This window comes from Capra hircus, chromosome 10 (assembly GCF_001704415.2).
Source record: "Capra hircus breed San Clemente chromosome 10, ASM170441v1, whole genome shotgun sequence".
NCBI lineage: Eukaryota > Metazoa > Chordata > Mammalia > Artiodactyla > Bovidae > Capra > Capra hircus.
The window spans coordinates 79,928,955-79,952,148 of NC_030817.1; the positions used below are offsets into that span (position 1 = coordinate 79,928,955).

Genomic DNA, 23,194 nt, shown 5'->3' on the forward strand with positions numbered 1-23,194 from the left:
GTGCTAGGCAGGGAGAGTGGAGGAGGATGTGAAGAGAATGAAGGGATAGCCTGTGGGTCTTTCAAGGGCACCCACCTCACTTCCTCTATATTCTCTCTCTGTTGGTTTCCTTGTTCACCATCCTCCACGTTCTTGAACCTTCTCCCTCTCTCTCCACTGCAGACCTGCTTAGGTCTTTCCTTTTCCCTTCCCTGTTCCCCTTCTTTCCTCTTCCTCTCCTCCCTGGAACAGGCACTTTAGCTGCTGCATTGGGAGCTCAGAGCCCAGAGGGGCTGGGAGTGGCCATGTGTAGCACACTGGGGAGGATTCAGGCCAGGGCCTCCTCAGTCCCCATGCTCCGTGGTCCAGGCCTTCCCTAAGCAGTCCTGTGCCCTCTCAGACACTCACTTCGGATGGGGACTGAGGGATCATTACTCTAAGTGGGTCATGCCTTGGAGGGCACCCTCACACATTAAACCTCCTCCCCATGGCCCTAAGTGAGTCTGGGGCAGGTGGAGGACTGGGCTTGTTTAGCTGAGATGGAGCTTACTCCTTCCTCCACTTTCCAGCCCTCTGGTGATCCTCCCCAGCCCCTTCCTTCCCCAGGGCCCTGCTCACCGTGACTTTCCCCAGCCCCTCATTTGTCTGCCTCCCCCTCAGATGACCTGCTCTAAACAGGCCAAAGAACCTCCATCTTCCAGCAAGGCCAAAAGCTATGGTAGGAAGTAATGAGGGAGAAGAATAGAGTGTCTTGGATCACAGGCCAGGTCCCAGGAGGAGATGGGAGGTGGGCTGGAGTGCAGGTCTCCTGATCATGGTGGGAAGGTAGTTGGAGACAGTGGAAGCTGTGTCTGGAAGGGGGAGGAGCTACGGATGCCAGTCCTGTGCCCTCTCAGACACTCACTTCGGATGGGGACTGGGGGATCATTACTCTAAGTGGGTCATGCCTTGGAGGGCACCCTCACACATTAAACCTCCTCCCCATGGCCCAGCCTGGCTATTGTCAGCAGGGGGGGCGGTGTTGATCAGATCGGGGCGTAGGTCAACACAGATGGGCTCACGTGCTCTAGGAGGGCTTCAAGGGCTTCTCTAAATCTCCTTTAACCCCCAGGGTCTCTGGGCCAGGGAGAGGGCTGACAGGAGAGGTGTCATCTGCTGAGGAGGTGACGGGAGACCATGGCAGTGCCGCACCAAGGATGCTCGGAGCCTCCCAGGCTCCCCAGGGAGGCCTCCTGGGTCTGGCCTCCTCCCCTGGAGCCCCCCTCCCCGTCCCGTGGTCATGTCCTTGTGTTCCTGTGGCTGGCAGGCTGTGAAGAAGAGTCTAGAGGCAGGATCTCACTTCAAGGAAAATTGCTTTATTCTGCTTCTTCCAAAGGGGCAGCTCTCCAGGCTCCGGGACTGGGAGCTTCGTTGCACCCTCAAGATGCGGCAGACCAAGAAGACGTGGCGCGGCTACTCCTCATTCAAGCCCTTTGGGAAGGAAACACAGTCCACGCTAGCTCCGGAGAGGTGGGTGTTGGGCAGGGATGGGCACAGGCAGCAAAGCAGAGATGGGCACTGAGGTGGGCAGTACCACAGTGTGGCCTGCGGGAGGCCCTGAGGCGCTGGGAGATGGGTCCTAGGGGTCACTGTGGAGGGGAGGGCTCTGGAGGGAAGGGCCCTGGGGTCAGACGGAGGGATGCTTCCTCAACAAGGACAAGGTCCTCTGGGACGTACATCTTGGGTGGGAGTTATAAGACTGAAGGCCAAAGCAGGTGGAAGAGAAGTGGAAACAGCAGTTGGGGGAAGTCGGGACACACTGGATATGTGTCAGTTAGGGTTTCTGCTGACCACCGTAGGGCTGGGAATCACAAAATCATTGAAAGTGAGAGCGGGAAGAACCTTATAAATCATGGAGGACTGAGTTACCTTGCCTCTGGGGCTGTGGGGTTCGGCTGCAGGAGTATGTGAAGGGGAGGAATCCCGGTGTGAGGGGCTATGTCTGAGGGGCTGGGGGGTTGCTGTCGTGGGGGGAACCCACCTTGGCGCCGATGTCGCGGCTCTTGGCCCGCAGCTTGTTGACCTGGGACTCGGCGATGTCCGCCCGCTCCTCCGCCTCGTCCAGCTCGTGCTGCACCTTGCGGAACTTGGACAGGTTGGTGTTGGCCTGTTCCTCCTGTAGGGGTTCGGGGGGATGGGAGGATGAGGTGAGGAGCCAGGGGTTATGCGACTGCCTGGTCCCCTCCTCCAGGCCTGGACCCCAGCAGGATCACTCACCGCCTCCTCAGCCTGGCGCTTGTAGGCCTTGACCTTCAGCTGCAGCTTGTCCACCAGGTCCTGCAGCCGCAGCAGGTTCTTCCTGTCTTCCTCTGTCTGGGGGTCGTGGGGAAGGGGGTGGGCAGCAGTGAGTATGGCATGGTCATAGGAAGCAGTATAGCCCCTCCCGCATTCATCGGCTTTACCCTGAAGGTAATATCCTGACCCAATTCAACTTTCTGATCCTCACCAAACTCTTGTGTTCTCCTTACAATTTCTTACCAAAAAACATATGCATACTTTTAATAGTATGTGCCAAGAAAGAGTCTAGGGAGCTGATGGGCCTCCTGAAATTGCACACAAAATTGTGCATGGGCCTTGTTCTGGAAGTGGGCCCTGGGGGGTCCTGGGGCCCCACGGAGGATAAACCCAGCATGTGCCGGCAGGAACTCTGGGAAAGCAGGCCATTTGGGATTTCCTGGACTGCTGGGAAATGACATAGACTTGATCTAGGTTAAGGACAAGTATGCATAGAGGGATGGCGACTTTCTGGACTGGAATGGAAACAAAATCTAATTGATAGCCTGATTCTGGAAAACACTGCAAAAGCTAAAGTCTATGCTTCCCTGAGTAACTGAAAAGTTCTGAGATTCACTCCAATGGCTTTGGTGTATTTTGGTGGTGATGACGCCAGGCTAAGATTTGGTTACATATTTGCTTTCTGGTCATCTGTGCTGGGTGAGCTCTGCTGGAGCTCTGGGTGTGTCCTGAAGGGACAAGTTGATGGTGAATGTTGATGGGGAGCTTGAAGGCCAGAAGGCTCAGAGACTGCCCCCTGAGCCAGGGGTATTCAGGGTAGAACAGGACTGGGCAGAGTAGAAACTGGGTAGCCATAGGCTGTCCTCCGGCTCTTTGCCCTCTAAGAGGCTAAGAGAGAACACTTCATCCCTCTGGGGTGGTTGTCACCCTGGCTTCAGGCCATGATGCAGAAGGCCCAGTCCGGGGGCAGCTGCTGAGCCCGCACCTGGTACGTGAGCTCCTTGATGCGCCGCTCGCTCTTCCTCATGCCCTTGACCGACTCCGCGTTGCGCTTCTGCTCGGCCTCCAGCTCGTTCTCCAGTTCCCGCACCCGGGCCTCCAGCTTCTGCAGCTGCTTCTTGCCGCCCTTGAGCGCGATCTGCTCCGCCTCGTCCAGCCGGTGCTGCAGGTCCTTGATGGTCTGCTCCATGTTCTTCTTCATGCGCTCCAGGTGCGCACTGGTGTCCTGCTCCTTCTTCAGCTCCTCCGCCATCATGGCGGCCTGCACACGGGAGAGAAGTGATACTCGGTCTAAGTCTTCCAGTCCAAGAAAACCCTGGCTTGGAGTAGGCAGGCCGGGCAGGGGGACTCACATCTGTGATGGCCTTCTTGGCCTTCTCCTCAGCATTCCTGCACTCCTGCACTGCCTCCTCCACTTCAGTCTGAAGCTGGGACAGGTCTGCCTCCATCTTCTTCTTCTGGTTGATGAGGCTGGTGTTCTGAGGGTAGGGGTGGGCAGAGCAGGAAAGCAGGACTGAGCATCCATGCATGTCTCCTGAAACTCACCTGCGGAGACCTGCCTGTGCTCCGCTCTGGGACCGCCCTAGGGCACTGCTCACCTGGGAGTGCAGCAGCTGCACCCGCTCACTGGTCTCGATCAGCTCCTGCTCCGCCAGCTTCCGGGACCGCTCCGTCTGCTCCACCACGGCCCGCAGCTCCTCCAGCTCGGCCTGCAGCAGGTTGTTACGCCGCTCCACGATGGCGATGTTCTCCTTCAGGTCGTCGTTGGCACGGACCGCGTCGTCCAGCTGGATCTGGGTGTCCTGTGCATCAGGAGAGTTCGCATGAGAGAGGGAGTTGGGTTCAACCCATCAGAAGGCTGTTAGCTGAACTGGATGCTGCAGTGAGCCTGTGGTGGTGGCTTGGGCAGGGGCTGTGGGAGGGGTCAGTGATGGCCCAGGGGCAGGAGGGAGCTGGTGCTGTGATGATGGGATGCCACTGCCCCTCTCTGGATGAGGTGACTTCCTGCTTCCAAAAGCCACCGTGTACCTTCAGCAAGCTCTGGAGGCTCTTGACTTGCTTCTGGGCCTCGGCGGCCAAGCGGTTGGCATGGCTGAGCTGGATCTCCATCTCGTTGAGGTCGCCCTCCATCTTCTTCTTCACCCGCAGGGCCTCGTTGCGGCTGCGCGTCTCCGCGTCCAGGGAGGTCTGCAGTGAGTCCACCACCCGCAGGTGGTTGCGCTTGGCCTGCTCCATCTCCTCGTCCTTCTCTGCCAGCTTCCGCTCCATCTCTGCCTTGATCTGGTTGAACTCCAGCTGGGCCCGGAGGATCTTGCCCTCTTCGTGTTCCAGGGAGGCCTGCAGGGGGTTGGGAAGAGAAGGTCTGAGGCAGTCAGGGCACAGGATGGGGCCAGGGGCTGTCCATGAATCGTGGATACAAAGTGAGCTCAAGGGTGGTGTAAGTGGTTCAGTCAAAGAAGCAGGAGGAGGAAGAAGAAAAGAGAATCTGAAAGGGAAAAAAAGGCCTAAGAGAAGGTGATTCAGGCTCTCACAGAGGAGAGTGAGCTATAAAGACAAAGAAGAAAATGAAGAGAGTGGTGTTGCCAAGGAAACAGAGGCAATCAGGCACAGAATGTAAAAGCTCAAAGAGGGAGGCAGAGGTGAAGAGAGGGGGAGTGAAACAGGAAATCTTGTCGAAGATGTAATAGGTAAAATGTCTGTGTGAAGGGAAGTGAGTGACCGGTTCGTTCGTTCCTTCCACAATATTTGTTGAGTGCCTACTAAGTGTCAGGCACGGTTCTAGGCTCTGAGGGGGGACCCGTGAACAAAAGATAGGGAAGATGAGAACAGGGACCATAGCCTAGCCCTCAGCTTCTTCTCCCACCCCCTGCACCTCCTCCACTCCTGTGTGCTCACCTCGGCCTCCTCCAGGGCCGACTGCAGCTCCAGCTTCTCGGCCTCCAGCTGCTTGCGGACCTTCTCCAGCTCGTGGATGGTCTTGCCACTGGAGCCCAGCTGCTCAGTCAGGTCGGAGATCTCCTCTGTGGGAGGGGCGGGGGGCTCAGTCGGGGGCTGCCTGCTCCCGTGCGGGAAGGCCTCGAGGGGCCGCAGGGCGGCGCCACGTGCGGACCCTCCCTGCCCCGCCCCTCCCGGCCTGCGCCCGCACCCTGCAGATTCTTGTTCTCGCGCTTGAAGGTCTCCAGATGCTCCAGGGACTCCTCGTAGGCGTTCTTGAGCTTGAAGAGCTCGGTGCTGAGGGAGCGCGCCTCTTTCTGCGAGGACTCCAGCTCCGACTGCGACTCCTCGTACTTTTGCTTCCACTCGGCCAGGATCTGCGGGGACCCAACGGACAGAAGCGGCTCAAAGGGCAGCCCCGGACCCACCTCTGGGACCCAGGTCCCCCTCCTAGGCCCAGCCTCCCCTAGCCTCAGCCTCCTGGGAGGATGTTCCTGACTCCCGCCTGCCGGCCTGCTCTGCCCCCTGGCTGTGGCCCGCAGCCCGAGCCCACCTTGTCGAAGTTCCTCTGCTTCTTGTCCAGGGCGGCGGCGGCCGCGTTGGAGCGCTCGACGTCCACCATCAGGTCCTCGATCTCGTTCTGCAGGCGGTGCTTGGTCTTCTCCAGCGAGGAGCACTTGGCGTTGACGGCCTCGACGGCCTCCTCGGCGTCCTGCAGCCGCTGGGCCAGCTTCTTCCTGCCCGTGTTGGTGAGGGCCGGGGAGTAGTGGTGGGAGAGGGTGGGGAGGATGGAGGGTGTGGATTTGGACAAGGGGAAACATGGTGAGTCTTGTGGAAGACAGTCTTTGAAAGCTCAAAAGTGTTGCTGGAGAAGCCTGAGGACAGGCCCAGGGGCAGAAAACAAGGCTGTTGGAGAGTCTGGGGGACAGGGTGTGAAGACCCACAGCGCCCAGGGGGCCTTCTGCGAGGCAGCGCTCCCACCTTGGCCAGCCTCTAGGCTTGCAGACTTGGAGGACACATGCAGTCCCAGCACCCCCCTTTCTCACCTGCCATGGCACCCTGCCCCAGGTGGGTGCACTCTGCCCTCAGACAAACCTTTTGTTCGTCTTATATTCGGATGAGAAACATAACGCGAGCAAAAAGCTTCCCTGAGAGGAGAAGGAGGTGGGGCCGGGGCAGGGTCCTCTGCATTGTCAAAAGCTAGCTAAGCATCCATCCCCGCAGCCAGCCCCAGTGAGCAGTGGGCTGGGCTGTGGCCTGCTGACACAGGGGCCCCCGCCAGAGGCAGGCCGCCCGGGACTCACTTGGCCTCCTCCAGCTCCTCTGTCCTCTGGATGGCGTCTGTCTCATACTTGGTCCTCCACTGGGCCACCTCTGAGTTGGCCTTGGACAGGACGCGCTGTAGCTCGGCTTTGGCTTCCGTCTCCTCCTCATACTGCTCCCGCAACAGGTCACAGTCGTGCCGGGCCGACTGCAGTGCGTGGGCCAAGGCGTTCTTTGCCTGGGAGGGGTGGCACCAAGGGGTGGGCTCAGCTTACCCTGTGATGCACTGCTTGTCTCCTCACTCTAATTTCAACATCCTCCCACATTCTCACCTGTTTCTAAATCCCTATTGGACCTGGAACAGTTTACCGAGTACTGTTAAAGAAAATCCATATAGTGCCGCACTATTTACAAAAGGCTTTGTGCCCATCCCCCTCATGCTTCTCACACAGTAGGCTTTATCATCCTCACTGCCATTTTACAGCGGAGGAGATGGAAGCTCAGAGATATTAGGCAGTTTCCCCAAGATCACCAAGCTCTTAAGAGGCAGATTAGGATTTGAGCCCTGACCTTTTTTAAAAATTCATATTCTCTCCCCTTTTTAATGAGCCCAGCAAAGTGCTCAAAATAGGATCCAGTTGAGTTTCTTTCTCCAGTTTTCAGCCCTGCAAATCCCAGGACCGCTTGCACAGTTCCTGCATCCCATACCTATGCCCAGCTAAGGCCATCACACCTCTCTAGTTTATTTCCTCTCTTCACCTCATTCCCCTCACCCCCACCCCCACCTCTTACTCCCTGCCCTCCAGAGATGGCTGCAGAAAGGCAGAAGGCCTCTGAATGGGAGGTAGAATTAGGAGGCATATGGTAGGGCCTGGGATTCCCAGGGGGCTCAGCAGTAAAGAATCTGCCTGCTAATGCTGGAGACACAAGTTCAATTACTGGGTCTGGAAGATCCCCTGGAGGAGGGAATGGCAACCCACTCCAGTATTCTTGCCTGAAAAATCCAATGGACAGAGGAACCTGGCGGGCTACAGTCTGTGGTTTTGCAAAGACTGGACTCGACTGAGTGTGCACACACACACACACACACACATGGTAGGGTCTGGGCATTTTCTTTTTGGAAAATGGTAAAATACTGGGTAGACAGCAGGCCTCATTCTTGGGAAAGAAGTGGTGGATGCAAGGCCAGCCAGTATGCTGGACAAGTGGCCTGACTCTGGGACTCACCTTAACCTCCTCTTCCAGCTGCCTCTTGAGGTCCTCCAGCTGCTGGGTGTAGGTAAGCTTGCCTCGGGTCAGCTGGGAGATCAGTGCCTCCTTCTCATCCAGCTGCCGGGACAGCTCACCTGCAGAGGCACCGAAGCACACTCAACTCTCGAGGGTCAGTCACTCCTCTCTCCCCCACCCCGCCCCTAACCCTCAGGTCCCATTCCCTGGAGAGATGTGTGCCTACCCAAGCCTGGACTGGCTCAGGAACTCAGAAGACAAGGGTAGGGCTCACCGTTCTCGGTCTGCAGCTTGGCTCGTTGGCTTGTGAGGTCGTTGACAGAACGCTGGGTCTCCTCAGCCTTGCTCCGGTGCTCATTCATCTGGTCCTCTAGGGTCCGGCACATCTTCTCCAGGTTAGCCTGAGATGGGAAGGAGAGTTATATGGTGTATGCAGGGGGCTGATGGGGTGCGAGCGGTGCAATTAAAAGGAGCAGGGAAAGAGGAAGGCATAAAATGGAAGGGTCCAAGAACAGGGTAGAAGACGGAAGCAGGAAACTGAACAAGACAAAGAGAGGAGATGTGGACAGAAAGCAGAGGCACGTGGAGGGAATTGGAGGAGAGGAGAGGAGAGCCGGGCCCACCTTGGCCTTGATGATCTGCTCCATGTTGGACGTGACATCGTCCAGCTCCAGCTTGAACTCACTCTTCTCCTTCTCCAGCTTCTGCTTCACACGCTGCAGGTTGTCGATCTGCTCACCCAGCTCGGCCACGCTGTCGGCGTGCTTCTTGCGCAGGGCGGCCGCCGTGGCCTCATGCTGCAGCGTGGCCTCCTCCAGGTCCCGCCTCATCTTCTGGAACTCAGCCTCGCGCTTCTTGTTCATCTCGATCTGCACGGATGTGGCCCCGCCGGCCTCCTCCAGCCGCTCGCTGATCTCCTCCAGCTCCCGGGACAGGTCTGAGCGCAGCTTCTCCACCTTGGCCCTGGCGGTGCGCTCAGCCTCCAGCTCCTCCTCCAGCTCCTCTATGCGTGCCTGGGTGGGACACAGAGGGTGCTCAGACCCAGCCCCTTGGCCTCTCTATCGGAGCCCCCTCCCAGGGCTCTAGAAGGCTCCTGGCTTGTCAGCTTAGTCCCACCAGGGGACAAGTAGAAATAAAAGGATCACCTCAGTGAGATGGTTTGGATAGTTGAGTTAGCCTGCCTTTGGGCCAAAACATACTACATTTTCTTTATGGGAAGGAAAGTGGTTGCTCTTGAAGAAGGACAAAGGGACCAGTGTTCCAGGGATAGTTTAGGCAGTTTTGTGGCAAAAATAATTGAAGTTGGAATGAGAGAGACAGGTTCCGGACAGCTAAAGACCCAACACAGTGTCCACTCTAGAGATAAGAACTGAAGTCACAGCCCAGCTGGGCTGAAGGGGCCTGAAAAGCCATGGGGAACAGAGGAGGCCACATAGATCCAGAGGTTGGCAGTGCACTCCCCACAGTCACCAGCTACACCACCGCTGACCTAGGAAGCTGGGATTTCTGTCCCCAGACCAGTGAGTGTTTCCAGATCTCTTCCTATGTCATCCTTGGATCAGCCGCCCCTCCTGGAAGTGTTCGTGGGGGATTTGTGATAGCAAGCATCTCCCTTCACAGACACAGAGCCAGTGCCTGTGATGCTGGGTGAGAACGGCACGGAAGAGGGTCGAGAGGCTGAAGACCAGCCCAGGGGCCTTACCTGAAGCTCCTTGAGCTTCTTCTGTAGCTGACTGCCCAGGGCTTGCTCATCTTCAATCCTTGCATTGAGGGCGTTCAGTTCAAAGTCCTTCCTGCGAGGAAGAAGGGACCGTGAGGCAAGGAAGGCTGATCGGGCTCAAAGAGGGGCTGCCAGTGGTTGGAGATGGTAATGAAACAAATGAGGAGCAGGATTTCGTGGAAAAAAAAAAAAAAACAACAACCAGCTTCCAGGGCTGTTGTAGGGTCCTTGAAAGTGTAACACCTGCTGGAGGATTGAAGTTCAATAGGAAGTACAACAGGAAGAGCACTGTAGGTGGAGTGACCGGACCTGGGCTCCGAGATGCTCCCTTCTTTGGTCTGTAAAATGAGGGCATTGGACTAGACAGACTCAAAGGCACCTTTTAGCTCTGATGGTCTTTAATTCTGTGTCTGTTACTTTGGGCAATTTGGTAAGCTTTCCAAGCCTTCCTTTCCTCTTTGGTAAGTGGGGTTCAAGTACCATTCTTAAAAGGTCGCTTGAGGATCAGTGGGATCATATAATCATTCATTCAACAAGTACTGTGCCTGGGTACGTGTGAAGACTTTCTGGGGAGGCTGTTGATCAGGATGAGTCTCAGAGCCTTTCAGAGTCCTGACCCTAAAGCAACAGAAGATCTTTGATTGTATGAATATGTGCGCAGACTCACTCTTTGCCAAGTGTGAAATGTGTATCTACACATTTTGGAAGGTCTTGCAATAAGAATTGGAACCACAAGATCATTGAACAAAGAAGTAGCCAGACCCTGCACTGCTCACACGTGGTGGCTGACCACGTTTCTCTGTGGTCCTCTGGGCTTTCTGTGAAGGACCTGAAAGGACCTGAGAGGCTTTTGTGTGGAACTTTCCTCTGTATTATGCAACTGGTCTCCAAAGAGACTTGTGTATAAAGGGGGCGAGTGCCCAGCAGGAAGAGAGGGCTGGAGGGATCTGGGTTAGACTTTTGCCAGGGAGGCCTGCTGGGCCCTCATGTGTGTGTCTGGGGGAGGAAAGCTCTCTTTCTGGAGGCTCTGCCCACAGTTTTGCACCCCCTTATGGACGCTGCATGAGGCTGTTGCCTCTGAGGATGGATCTGTCGGGTCAGCTAGTACTTCCATGAGTGGACCAGGCTGCGGGTGGGGGAGGAGGATGGGTGACGGGGCAGGGAACACGCTACTTTTTGAGCCGCTCATCCAGCTGCTGCTTGTCATTCTCCAAGTCCATGATGCTCTCCTGGGTCAGCTTCAGGTCACCCTCCAGCTTCCGCTTGGCTCGCTCCAGGTCCATTCTCACCTTCTTCTCCTGCTCCAGGGATCCCTCCAGCTGATGAAGAGAAGGACCAGTGTGACCTTAGGCCAAGTATCCTGACTTGATAATTTAGGAGCTCGTTCTTTCTGGGGCTGAGGGATCCTTAGAGGTGTCAAGACTTGGGAATATTTCCCCAGAATTGGCCAAATGTGGCCAGGGCATTGTGAGAGCGCCTACCACGGAGGGATGCTCAGTAACTCTGATAAATTACTGAATGAATGACTATAGGGTAAAATCCCAGAGCTACTTTCATTTAATCTGCATCCTGTAAGTACCTACTGGGGTCCAGGCGCCATCCTAGGCACTGCAGATGCAAAACTGAATAAAACCAAGTTCCACCTAAAGGCAGCTTCCAGTCTATGGATGGGACCCATACTTCAATAATGATAACACAGAGCGATAAAGAATGATTCAGTAGAGGTGTACTCGAAGGACTACCTATGGGAGCAGTGATCACTGAGGACCAGATCCTGGCTAAACCATTAGAAGTCCAAAGATCCTCCTTGAGGATCTTCACAAAATTCCCAAGGAAATTTATCATGTTCTTATGAGATAACCCTCTAAATTCCGTGGTTGAACGGAGACATATAGGCTTGAACCTAAAGTGAAATAAAGAAGCCTATCTCTACTTTTGATCACATCAGCAAGGTGAGATACATAACTCTGAATTGATCACCCCTCTCCTTGTCTATTCCCCAGTTCCCTTCTAAAAGGTATCAGGAGAGGAACACTCTCTAACCCCACTCCCCCAAACACACATATGCACACACAGACACTGACAGACCTGGCACATCTAGACCCTTGTGATAGTGTACTTACATCGTCCACATGCTGTTCCAGCTTGACCTTGGCCTTGGTCAGGGTGTTGACCTTGTCCTCCTCAGCCTGAAGGTCATCCAGGGCCTGCTGGTGGGCCTCTTGCAGAGCTTTCTTCTCCTTGGTCAGCTTGGCGATGATCTCATCCAGCCCAGCCATCTCCTCTGTCAGGTTCTTCACCTGTTGGCCGAGAACCCCATCCCCCCGAGGGTCAGACATCACCAACCTGGAGACATCTATGGAGACCTCCAAGGCCAAGGGCCAGGACCACACTCAGGTCTGGGAATCCTGAGACTTGGTCTGGATTCAAAGGGAGCTGCCTTCACCTTGTTCTCTGTTGCGTGCTTCTCCTTCTCCACCTTGGCCAGGGTCAGCTCCAGGTCATCAATGTCCCTCTTGAGCTCAGAGCACTCATCTTCCAGCTTGCGCTTCTTGGCAGTGAGCTCAGCGTTCATCTCCTCCTCGTCCTCCAACCTCTCGGTCATCTCTTTCACCTTTGCCTCCAGCTGGATCTTGTTCTTGATCAGCTGGTCACAGCGCTCTTCCGCATCAGCCAGGTTGTCTTGTTCCTGAGGGCAAGGTGCAGAGGGGAAGCTATTCGGTGGATGGGGTGGATGGCAAAAGCTTGGAGGGACAGGCTCCACCTTCACTGTAAGAGGGAAACCCCAGGATCTCCCCAGCTGAGAAGAACCTCAGAGGGATGGGGAGGGGAGGAGTTTTAGGGCAATGTGACAGGAGCACTGGGGAATGAGAGCAGAGAGGAAGGGAACCAGAAGTCTCTTTATCTGGCCCTCTTCCTCTGGTCTCCTCCATCAAAGGGGAGGGAACTGTATTTGTTGATGCCAGCACTTTACATATTTACAGCCTGGTGAGAAGGGCAACTTTATTCCCTGTCTAGAGATGAGGACATGGAGACCCAGAGATAACACATCATTTGCCTCAAGTCACAGAATTATTAAGCTATGGATCCAGGTTAAATCCTGATGGAAAACCTGTATTTTTAAGTTAATGCTTTCTCCCCTTCCCTTTCTTTGGAGGACTTTGGAAGTGTTAATTCCAGAATCCTCCGCCTGTGAGGGCACAGGATGGTGAGCCCCCAGGTAGGGAGGTGCAGGGGGTGTGGGAGATGTGGGCAGAGGCCTGGGGCTCTCACCGCCTGCACTTGGAGCTGCAGGTCATTCTTCTCCTGCAGCAGGGACACCATCTTCTCCTCCAGCTCCTTGCGCCGAGCCTCCGACTTCTCCAGAGCCTCTTTGAGGCGCCCAAACTCCTCCTTCATGGTGGCTATTTCCTTCTCTGTCTCTGCACTCTTCAGCAGTGGTTTGATCTTGAAGAAGAGCTTCATCCAAGGCCAGTTCTTGACTCCCATGAAGGCCCGAATATTCCACTGGATAATCAGCAGGGAGTCTCTGCAGGGGCCGAGTGAGAAGGTCAGTGAGACAGCCTCTTCCCTCCTTCCGGCCCAGAGGCCCTGGCTCCTCCATCCATCCTGCACTGTGACAGCGAGGCATCACCCCCCCCACGCCCACCACTGGCGTTTGTAGCTGTGTTGTGGCCCTTTGTCACTTGAAGGTCTGGGGTGCTCTTTCTCCTTCCAGTGCTCTGAGTCAAGCTGGGCCTTAGAGGCCTGAGACCCTCCCTTTAACTTCCCTCACCTGCGTTCCAGCAGCTTCTTGAACTCCATTCTGGAGAGCACACCTCGGGACTGGGCCTGGATGCGGGTGATGATGCGGCTCAGCCTTTCATCTCGCATCTCCTCCAGCAGCCCCAGCAGGCCCGCCTTGAAGAACACCTGCAGGGAAGTTGTGTGTGGACATGACTGGTACAGGCAGGAGGGGGATGAAGAGGGGCTTGTCTTAGAGTAACAAGGCAGGGAAGAACTGGAGGAAGGAGGTCAGTGGCAGCTGGAGCTGGAATGGGGGAGCAGGGCTGTCTGGTCCATGGGGAGGGCTGGCATGTGGTTCAGTAATGCTTGTGAGATGGTTGGTAAAAGGAAAGGAGCCATAAAGTAAAAGGACAAGAGAGGTCTCCTTGTAGTCAGTTTGTTTCCTCCTTTTCTTTACCTTGGTGTGGCCGAACCTGTACTGGTTGTGGTCAATGTCCAGAGAGCCCAGCAACTTCTCTGCCCCTTTCCTGCTGTCAATGAACTGGCCCTCGGGGATGGCCGCTGGGTTCAGGATGCGATACCTGGGAGGGAGGTGCCCCATGTCACCTGTGTTCTGCAGTGATTAACTCTGCCCGCAGAATCTAAGGCCGCTCACGGTTTCCGCGTCCTGCCAAGGCTGCCCAGGCTCCCCCTGTTCCCTGAGCCCTACAGCACCCGGTACCCACCTCTGCCGGAAGTCCCCGTAGAGGATGCGGTTGGGGAAGCCCTTCCTGCAGATGCGGATGCCCTCCAGCACGCCGTTGCAGCGCAGCTGGTGCATGACCAGGGGGTTGTCTATCACCCCTGCGGCAGGAGGGAAGGGAGAGGAGTGTGTGAGGAGAGCATGGGGCTGAGAGCCGAGGGTTCTGGGTTCTGATCTTGGCTCTGTCACAGAGTGGCCTTTACCCTTAGCAAGTCAGTATTTTTTTTTTTCTTGCCATAAAATTTGAGAGTAACCAAAAGGCTTTCACAGTCCTTATTTTATATGGTTTTTGCCTGTTTTCATAGGTGGTGGCCAGGGCCAATATAGACCATTTTCTAAGCCCTGACAGGTTAAGGGACTTGACCAAGGTCACTGAACTTAGCAGAGCTAGGCACCCAAATCCAGACACCTGAACTCCTCCATCTCCTTATGATTCAGAAAGGGAAAAACAATCCTTACATGTCTCATCAGGGGCTGTAAGGCACTTAGGAGGGAATGTCGATCAAAGTAGTTACACATTACCCTGAGCTACACGTTCTAAATGGAGGGCAGCGCTGGGGCCAGGGTGGGAGGCTGTGTGTGAGCCTCTCTGGGGAATGGGAGGGGAAGAATGTGATCTGGAAATCTCCAAGGTGGGAGCCAAGAGGTGATCTAAAAGACCCTGACCTTGGGGCAGTGCATCTCAGCGGTGGGCTGGGCCTGGCTTCTTGGGCTCACCTGGAGATTTTGTCTCATTGGGGATGATGCACCGCACGAAGTGTGGGTGTGTGGAGCGCAAGTTGGTCATCAGCTTGTTCAGATTCTCCTGTGGCCCAGAACCCAAGAGGGAGAAGTTAAGAAAGTGAAAGAGAAGTAAGAAAGGGAGCAGAGGGGAAGGAAAGGAAAGAGAGAATGCAAGGAGCTGGAGAGTGAAGGAGGGCTAGGGGAAGACACAGCGGGAGGCGGAAGGGATAAAGAAGCCAGGGGAGAAAGGAGTAAGAGCCGAGGCCAGCAGATACAGGGGAGAGAAGAGAGGGTGGAGGTCAGGAAGGGCCTGAGGAGACGGAGTGGGAGGAGTCAGGGCTGAGCCAGGCAGGGGAGCAGGGCTAGGTTGCCACTGATCACACACTCACCCTGTGCAGAGCTGACACGGTCTGAAAGGATGAGCCTTTCTTGGCCTTGCCTTTGCCTTTCTCAATAGCTGTGGAAGAGAGTCAAGGGGACGAGTGGGCATGTGCGGAGTCAGGGCAGCGGGTGAGGAATCCCAGCCTCTCTCCACATTTGGTTGCAGGCCAAATGTTGGTGCTTCACTGTGGGTGCTCCAATTTCTCCACCCAATTCTCTCACTGCGTCTGTAAACCCTGGGGCCCAGCCCGACATGGAAGTTGGGGGAGAGGGGGCTAGCCCTTGACCTGCCTCAGAACCACAGCAGAAACCTGCTCCCGGTCCCTGGGTCCCAGTCTCCACTTACGTGTGTCAAACCCAGCATAGTTGGCAAAGAGGCTGCTGAGCATCTTGAGGGAAGACTTCTTGTACAAGTCCACCACCGTCTCGTTGAGCGGGTCTTTGTTTTTCTGCAGCCAGCCTATGATGTTGTAGTCCACCGTGCCGGCGTAGTGGATCAGGGAGAAGTGGGCTTCCGGCTTCCCCTTGATGTTGCGAGGCTTCTGGAAGTTGTTGGACTTGCCCAGGTGGTTGTCGTACAGCTTGGCCTTGAAGGTCATGTCGGTGGCCTTGGGGAACATGCACTCCTCCTCCAGGATGGACATGATGCCCATGGGCTGAGGGTAGAGGGGTCAGCGTCACTGAGCCTGCTTCAAGCAGGTGGAGATGGATCCTGCCTGCTCTCGTGTCAATGGAGATGCCCCTTTGGCTGTTAGCTGATACTTCAGCTCTGAGCAGTTACCTATTGACTGGCACCTGTTCAAACCTTCCCAAGGTGGCACTTTGATTTCAAAGGGACCTTTGTGAAAGTCTAGGAACATGGATGCTATAGGTGCTTTACACCCTACTCCATCACCCAGATCCCTGAGATGTTGCGGTTGAAAAGAAGTGCTCTCTTATGCTTCCCCATGCCACCCTCAGACTTCCTGCTCCTTGATGGGTAAACCAGGGTCATTAAACACAGTGGTGTGGGAGGCCATCCCTGAAGTGCCCATCCTCTGTGAGTCCACTCTCAAGCTTTGGAACTCAGCTCTCCAGGACCACCCTGTCCTGGGTGGCCAGGATAGCACAAGGCTCTGGAAACTAGGGCTTGGGATTCTTCTGTTAGCTAGATCACGATGCCCAGAAGGGTGGGGCGGCCGTTCTCCTGGGGCATTCATGTGTGTGGGGCGTGAATGGAGAGTTCAGGCAGAGGGGCCGAGGCAGCACCTTCTCGATGAGGTCGATGCAGGCCTGCAGGTCCATGCCGAAGTCGATGAACTCCCACTCGATGCCCTCCTTCTTGTACTCTTCCTGCTCCAGCACGAACATGTGGTGGTTGAAGAACTGCTGCAGCTTCTCGTTGGTGAAGTTGATGCAGAGCTGCTCGAAGCTGTTGAACTGCAGGGCGGGGACGGGGCGGAGTGGGTCAGGCGGGCAGGGGTCTGTGGCCCAAGGGGTTCACCCAGGGCAGCGTCCAGCCTGGCAACGGTGTGGCTGGCCTCTCTCCAGTCAGGGCAGGGAGGGAGCGCCCCCTGAAGACACGTGGCTGTCTCCACCCCTGGGGAGCCCACGGCCTTCCCCAGGGCTTGGCCAGCAGTGGCTGCCTGTGTGAACCAGTGAGTTCCCATTCTCCCAGTCCCGGGGCTCCCCACTCACATCGAAGATCTCAAAGCCGGCGATGTCCAGGACGCCTATGAAGTACTGGCGAGGCTGCTTGGTCTCCAGGGTGGCGTTGATCCGCGTCACCATCCAGTTGAACATTCTCTCGTATACGGCCTTGGCCAGCGCCCCCTTAGCATACGCCACCTGGAAGGTTGGGGAGAAACCCAAATGAGAGAGTGGTGGGAAGAGTAAATTGCAAAGCTCCCCTGGCTGCACCGGGCCAGCCCCTCTGCCATTTAATGTCTGAAGATGACCCACCTGCTGGACATTCTGCCCCTTGGTGACGTACTCGTTGCCCACTTTCACCCGAGGGTGGCACAGCCCCTTGAGCAGGTCGGCTGAGTTCAGCCCCATGAGGTAGGCGGACTTGTCGGCCTCTGGAAGGAAAGGGCCGATGGCAGAATTGGAAAGGGGACGCCTCCTCCCAGACGGAGGCTTCATGGCTCCATAGCTGCTCCCTGCACCCCTGATTCCCACCTTCGGTGCCGTCAGGCTCGGCCTGCTCCTCTCGCTGCTTCTGTTTGAACTTCATGTTTCCAAAGTGCATGATGGCGCCCGTCAGCTTGTACATGGAGTTTTTCTCCTCTGCAGTGAAGCCCAGCACGTCAAAGGCATTCTGTAGGCAGGACCCATGGTGGTGGACCCCAGAAAAGGGAATATGGAAGGTAAATGAGGCCCCTCTGCAGTTGAGCGAGATCTTATCTCCTGAATGGGTGCTGAGACTCCCATCCCCAGTGGGGAACCCCAGAACTAAGCTGGGAAGTATAAGAGCTGGGTGGGTGTGGACTGCCTTGGCTAGGTGTCAGCAGTTAGGCTGTTCTCTGGAGCTGCTCTGGGTGACCCACTCACGTTTCCTACTGCTGTCCCTCTTCTAGGCCCTTCCCTTGCATCCATGCCTGGATCTCCCATATGTGTCTACACCTGTTCTTCCCCTAGCAGCCTGCTCTGGCCCCACCCGCCCCTTTCCCTTAGTAATGCTTTGTTTTTTGGCTTGTCTGTTTCTCTGTCCATGGCTTTCAACCCTCTTTGCTTTGATTGAAAATACAACTCACTGTCTAATCTCACCTGTATCCCAGCACACCCATGTCACGGGGTACATTCCGGCCCTCAGGAAGGAACAACAGACAGCCAGGGTCTTAGCTCTATTTCTGGGCCAGTGAACTGGACTCATTTGCCCCTCACCACCAGTCCCCTTGCCTCTCAGCTGGGTCCTCACACACTTACATCAGTGGCCATGAGCTCTTCAGCGTCATCAATTGAGGCCACAGTGGTCTCTCCTTGGGAGATGAATGCATAGTCATAGGGGTTGTTGGTGATCAGCAGCATGTCTGGGGGGTAGGGGGAGAGATGTTAGAATGGGGGCACAAATCCCTGGCCCTCCCTGGGGCTATCTGCCATGACACATGACCTGCAAAAGAGCACATGACAAGGCTTAATGGGGTCCTGCATCCCACAGAACTGAATCCAGCAGTGCGATAAACCCAGGGCCTGTCAACAAGCAGCTGCAAGTGGAGGGGACCAGGTTGCCATGGAAATAGTTGGGCTCAGTTGGTAGCTGTGACTCACCCAGCAGCTCAGGCTTTTTGTTGGACAGGATTTGGTAGAAAATGTGATAATCTCTCTCTGCTTTCAGCTGGAAAATAACTCTGGATTTTTCCAGAAGGTCTGTGAATAGAAGGGGAGAAGAAGGAGAAGAAGAAAAAGTTCGGATTTCAGTATAAGGAAATAGAGAAATAGGAATGATAAATGTAGAGAACAGGACAGAGGGAAAGGGAGAGACAAGAGAGGGAGAGAGACGCACCCGCAGATGCACAGAGATCACACACAGAGCTGGAGATGGAGACGAGGTCCCAGGAGCAGAGGAAGGTCCCAGAGAAAGACACAGGGACGAGCAGAGACAGGGATGGAGACAGACCAGAGGAAGTCTCAAAGGGAGAGGAATATGCAGACAGAGACACAGAGACAGGGAGAGAGGAGGACAGCCTGAGGGGCAGAACCGTCCAGAGACAGAGAGACTGAGTCGGAGACAGTTAGAGTGAGGGCGGGGTCAGGATGAGCCCTAGCAGGTCTGTGACACTCACAGGTCTCGATGTCTGCAGACGCCAGCTTTCCGGTCGCCCCAAAATGGATTCGAATGAATTTTCCCTGGAGACATGGAGAAAAGTGGTGATGAGTTGAGGGAGGGCTGCTGTTTGACACATCCCTTGACCAGCCCAAATCCCAAGTCCAAAGGCAGGGCCCACTCACAAAGCGGGAGGAGTTGTCATTCCTGACGGTCTTGGCGTTGCCGAAGGCCTCCAGGGCGGGGTTGGCCTGAATGATCTGGTCCTCCAGGGTGCCCTATGGAGGTCAAGAAGGATGGCAGGTGAGAGGCCTCCTCCTCCTCCTCCCTTTCTGCGGCACAGGCCCTTGGAGGACAGTAGGCCTACCTTGCCTGTGGCCTGCTCCTTTTTGCTGCGGTCGCCAATGGCAGCAATGACCGCAAAGTATTGGATGACTCTCTTGGTGTTGACCGTCTTCCCTGCTCCGGATTCTCCGCTGTTGGGACAGTCGGGCTTATTAGGCAGTGAGCAGACATTGTTTGAGACCACAAGCCTCTAGTCAAGAGAGATTGCCTAGTTTATTTGGCAGGGAGAGCCCTGCAGCAGGAAGCCACCAGATAATATGCATCCCAGGAACACAGCTGTGCTCTGACATACACAGGGTCAAGGGTATCAACTAGGAAGGAGGTGCTAGAAGAAGTGGATTTGGGCAGGCGGGAGACCTGGGTTCGATCCTTGAGTTGGAAAGATCCCCTGGAGGAGGGTATGGCAACCCACTCCAGTATTCTTGCCTGGAGAATCCCCATGGACAGAAGAGCCTGGTGGGCTACAGTCCTTGGGGCTGCAAAGAGTCCTGCACAACTGAGTGACTATGCACAGCTCAATATGGTCTTGGCTGGGCAAGGTCAATCAAAGAAGATGGGCCCAGGCCATTTTGGAAAAGAATGAGTGGGGCTGGAAGAATGGGGAGGGTTTCTGAAGGGAAACATGAAGGAAAATGAAGAGGGGAAGAGGACATGGTGTTCCTAGGCTTATGGATAGATGCGTGATGAGTTACAGGGGCATGAGTGAAGGAGATGGGACAGGAAAAATAAGAGGAGTGGGGAGGAGAAAGGAAGGGAAGGAGCAAGGAGAAGGCCAGGGTCAAGGCCAGAGGAGACATCAGAGCTGGCATCAGAAGGTGGAGGGAAAGAGAACTGGGGGTCTGTGCTTGGGGGCTTGGGTCCTGATGGGGGGTGGGCTCAAGGAGATTGTGGAAGGGAATAGGAAGTAGCCACACTCACGTGATCAGGATGGACTGGTTTTCTCTGTCTGTGGGGAGAAGATGTGGAGGACAAGTCAGGAGTTGCTCAGGATGCTTTGTCATCTCCCCACCCTGCCCCAGCTCCCTGCATCTCTCCCAGAGGCCTGAACCCCTCGGGAGAAGGGGCCCCCAAGAAGCCCTTCACTTGGGGCCTGTCACCTGTCAGCATGTACTGGTAGGCGTTGTCGGAGATGGAGAAGATGTGGGGCGGTGCCTCACTCCTCTTCTTGCCCCGGTAGGCGGCCACCACCTCGGCGTTGTACACTGGCAGCCACTTGTAGGGGTTGATGGTGACGCAGAAGAGGCCCGAGTAGGTCTAGGGGAGGAAAAGAAGTGAGTTGCCAGTGATGAAGTGGGAGGGGTGGCAGTTTTTGGAGTTAGAGAAAGGTCTTAGGAGAGGGAGAGAAAGGAAATTGTATGAACGCAGTCCCTCTGAGCAACCCCAGCCCTCGGGTCATTAGAACTGCACCAAGGATGTAGGTGAGCTTCCCAGGTAGCGCTAGTGGTAAAGAATCCACCTGCCAAGCAGGAGACACGAATTTGATTCCTGGGTTGGAAAGATCCCCTGGAGAAGGAAATGGCAACCCACTCCAGTATTCTTGCCTGGGAAATGGTGGGCAACAGCCCATAGGCTCACAAAGAATCAGACATGACTGAAGCAGCTTAGCATGCACAAGGACGTAGGGAGTATGGCAGAGTGAACTACTGCCTGGGCACAAAGGACAGACACTCTGGGCTCCAGGAAGTGGACATGCACGGAGCAGGAAGCCGCTAGATCCAGAGGGATGTCCGGGGGTGCACTCACGTAGATCATCCAGGAGGCATAGCGCTCCTTGAGGTTGTAGAGCACCGCAGGCTCGTGCAGGAAGGTCAGCATGGCCATGTCCTCGATCTTGTCGAACTTGGGCGGGTTCTGCTGCAACACCTGGTCCTCCTTCACGGTCACTGTCTGCAACAGCCCACGAACAGGGATGGGAGTTAGGCAGGTCATAGGAGAACCATGCTCATGAGAAAAGAATCCAGGGTCCCAGAGAAGATAGACAGGATGTTGGGGACGAGAAGGGCTATTTGGAGAGAGTACATCCCTACCCAGAGGAAGGGAGAACCAGGACTCTGTGGGGTGCATCCTGGTGGCACCCGCCTCCAGGCACCCCAGGCATGGGGGGGCATCCAGGGTGGCCTCTCACGCTGGCCCCGCCACCCACCTTGCCATGCTCTGTCTCAGCGGTGACTTTGCCACCCTCTCGAGACAAAATCGTGGCCTTGACGAACTCCTCTTTGTCATCAGGCACAAAGACGTCCTTCTTGAGGTCAAAAGGCCTGGTCTGGGCTTCCAGCCGCTCCTTCTCTGACTTGCGCAGGTAGGGGGCGGCCTCCCCAAACGCGGCCATCTCCGCGTCCACCATGGCTGCGGCTGCAAAGGGAGGGAGAAGAAGCTGACTGCCCTCCGCTCCACTCTTCTCCCCTGCAGCAGGAGCCCCAAAGCCTAGCACAGTGCTCGGGGGTCAGCAGGGGTCACCGAGAGTCCCTCATTCCTTCAGCTCATCTCCTAGCCCCAGCAAATCTATTGGGGCAGAGGCGGAGGCTAACTTGGTCCAGCCTGGGGCCCTCCTAGCGGAGGGCAGAGTGCCCTGGGCTTCTGGGAGCAGGAAGCTAACTATACACACTACACGCATCTCTGAACCTCTTCACTACCTGACTCCTTCACTAGTCACAGGTAAGAACTCCTGGCCACCAGGCTGTGCTCCCTAAGGCGAGGCAGAAACTAGAGTTGTGCGCCTTCTCGGATCGGCTCTCCTTACCTTGGCTTTTCAAACGCGCCTTCGAGAGGAAAGGGGCTCAAGGCGGCAGGGGCCTGGAGAGAAGGAAGGTTGGTCAGGGCTGTGTCCCTGCCTCACCGGTCCTGCGATTCAGCACCCCTCCGCCCCAAGGCCTGAACAGGGGTGGAGGTGGTGGCGGGCTTCTCTGGTCCCGCTCTCTCTCTCGCTTTCCCCACCCAGGTTCTTGATGCCACCTCAGTGAGCCCCTCACTCCTCACTCCTGGCTGATGGCCCTGCCCTGGCCTCTCCCATCTAGTGAAGCTTGCCTTTTTGAGCCACCTGACATACATACAACCAGTGGTCACACTGTTGGGGCTTTATAGCCTACAGAGCATTTTCATGCCTGTCCTCCTCCTCAGTCCTCACCCCATTCTACAGAGGAGGAAATCTAGGTTCATGAGCTTGCTTGTCCAAAAACACATCACAGTAAGTGGCGGAGCCAGGACTTGAACCCAAGTCTCATGACTCCGGAGCCAGTTCTCATCCATCCTGTCCCCAATCTGCGGTCAGTTGTGGTGGACGTTGTCAGAGAGGAGCCCCCATGGGCATCTTCTCATAGACACACCCATGGCACAGCTGAACGCGCTCCACAGACATGTGGCGAGCTGTACATTCAGTCTGTGCCCAGCACAGAGACCGTGTCAAGGGTATGAAGACAGGACACCATGTTCCTGTCCCCGGGAGCAACTTTTGCAGGGGGCACACATCCTCCCACCGCTCGACTCCCAGCTGCGCACACGAGCCATCCTGTGTATGTGAATGTGGGTAGTTACCCAGTGCAAACCTCACAGAACTAGCTTTTACGCACGAACTTCTGAAATGTTCTCTGCCATCCTCTTGCCGCTTCCTGCTTGTCCTCGGGCCTGATCATAAACTCCTCTCTCAGTTGATATTTCTGTGTCTCAGGCAGTGAGGCACATAGCCTTTCTCACCAAACATTCAGACACACACACACACATACACCCCTCTGGTCCCACATGTTCAGTCAGACACAGACATCTCCCCCTGTAACACATGAGCCCCCTTTCCCCTGGCATGTACACACATGTTTAGACCTGCCCGTGTGTGCTCCATGACCAGACCTGACACTTTGCATGAAGCCCTGAAAGCAGCGTGCTGTTCCTGGAGGAGCCCCTTCCTAAACCTGGGCCCTTATCCCAGAGGAGGGCCGCCAGCTCCCAGCCCCTACCTGAGAGCAGCAAGGAGAGAAGACTGGAGCGCAGGAGAGAGCTGTGGAGCCGACCTGGCCAGGCGGGGGCTGTATATATGGGGAAGCAGGGCGCCCCCACCCCCACCTGCACCCAGTCCCCAGCCGGATTTAGAAAGGACTGTTGTCACTAGAAGCATTTCCCCCAGGCTCCCCCCTCCTTTCCCAAA

At 55.8% G+C, this 23,194-nt stretch overlaps 1 protein-coding gene and 1 non-coding gene across 2 annotated transcripts; both read right to left on the reverse strand.

Moving 5' to 3' along the window:
- LOC102181869 (myosin-7) lies at nt 1,313–23,052 on the reverse strand. The gene is made up of 40 exons (XM_018054604.1): nt 23,007–23,052; nt 21,800–21,852; nt 21,203–21,411; nt 20,803–20,946; nt 20,157–20,313; nt 19,978–20,005; nt 19,082–19,190; nt 18,900–18,992; nt 18,734–18,797; nt 18,219–18,317; nt 17,877–17,980; nt 17,130–17,268; nt 16,911–17,029; nt 16,647–16,796; nt 16,218–16,388; nt 15,316–15,625; nt 14,978–15,045; nt 14,583–14,670; nt 13,849–13,966; nt 13,581–13,704; nt 13,173–13,309; nt 12,671–12,926; nt 11,844–12,086; nt 11,521–11,697; nt 10,571–10,716; nt 9,380–9,470; nt 8,301–8,690; nt 7,952–8,078; nt 7,678–7,796; nt 6,492–6,688; nt 5,741–5,924; nt 5,399–5,564; nt 5,149–5,273; nt 4,282–4,590; nt 3,852–4,055; nt 3,606–3,731; nt 3,239–3,514; nt 2,236–2,331; nt 2,000–2,134; nt 1,313–1,449 (listed from the first exon to the last, which is right to left on the reverse strand). Exons 3-40 carry the CDS (start codon nt 21,401–21,403, stop codon nt 1,432–1,434), a joined length of 5,808 nt encoding a protein of 1,935 aa, XP_017910093.1. The 5' UTR covers nt 21,404–21,411; nt 21,800–21,852; nt 23,007–23,052; the 3' UTR covers nt 1,313–1,431.
- On the reverse strand, nt 6,250–6,357 carry MIR208B (microRNA 208b). Its single transcript, NR_129645.1, has one exon. It is a non-coding gene; the product is annotated as a microRNA 208b (primary transcript).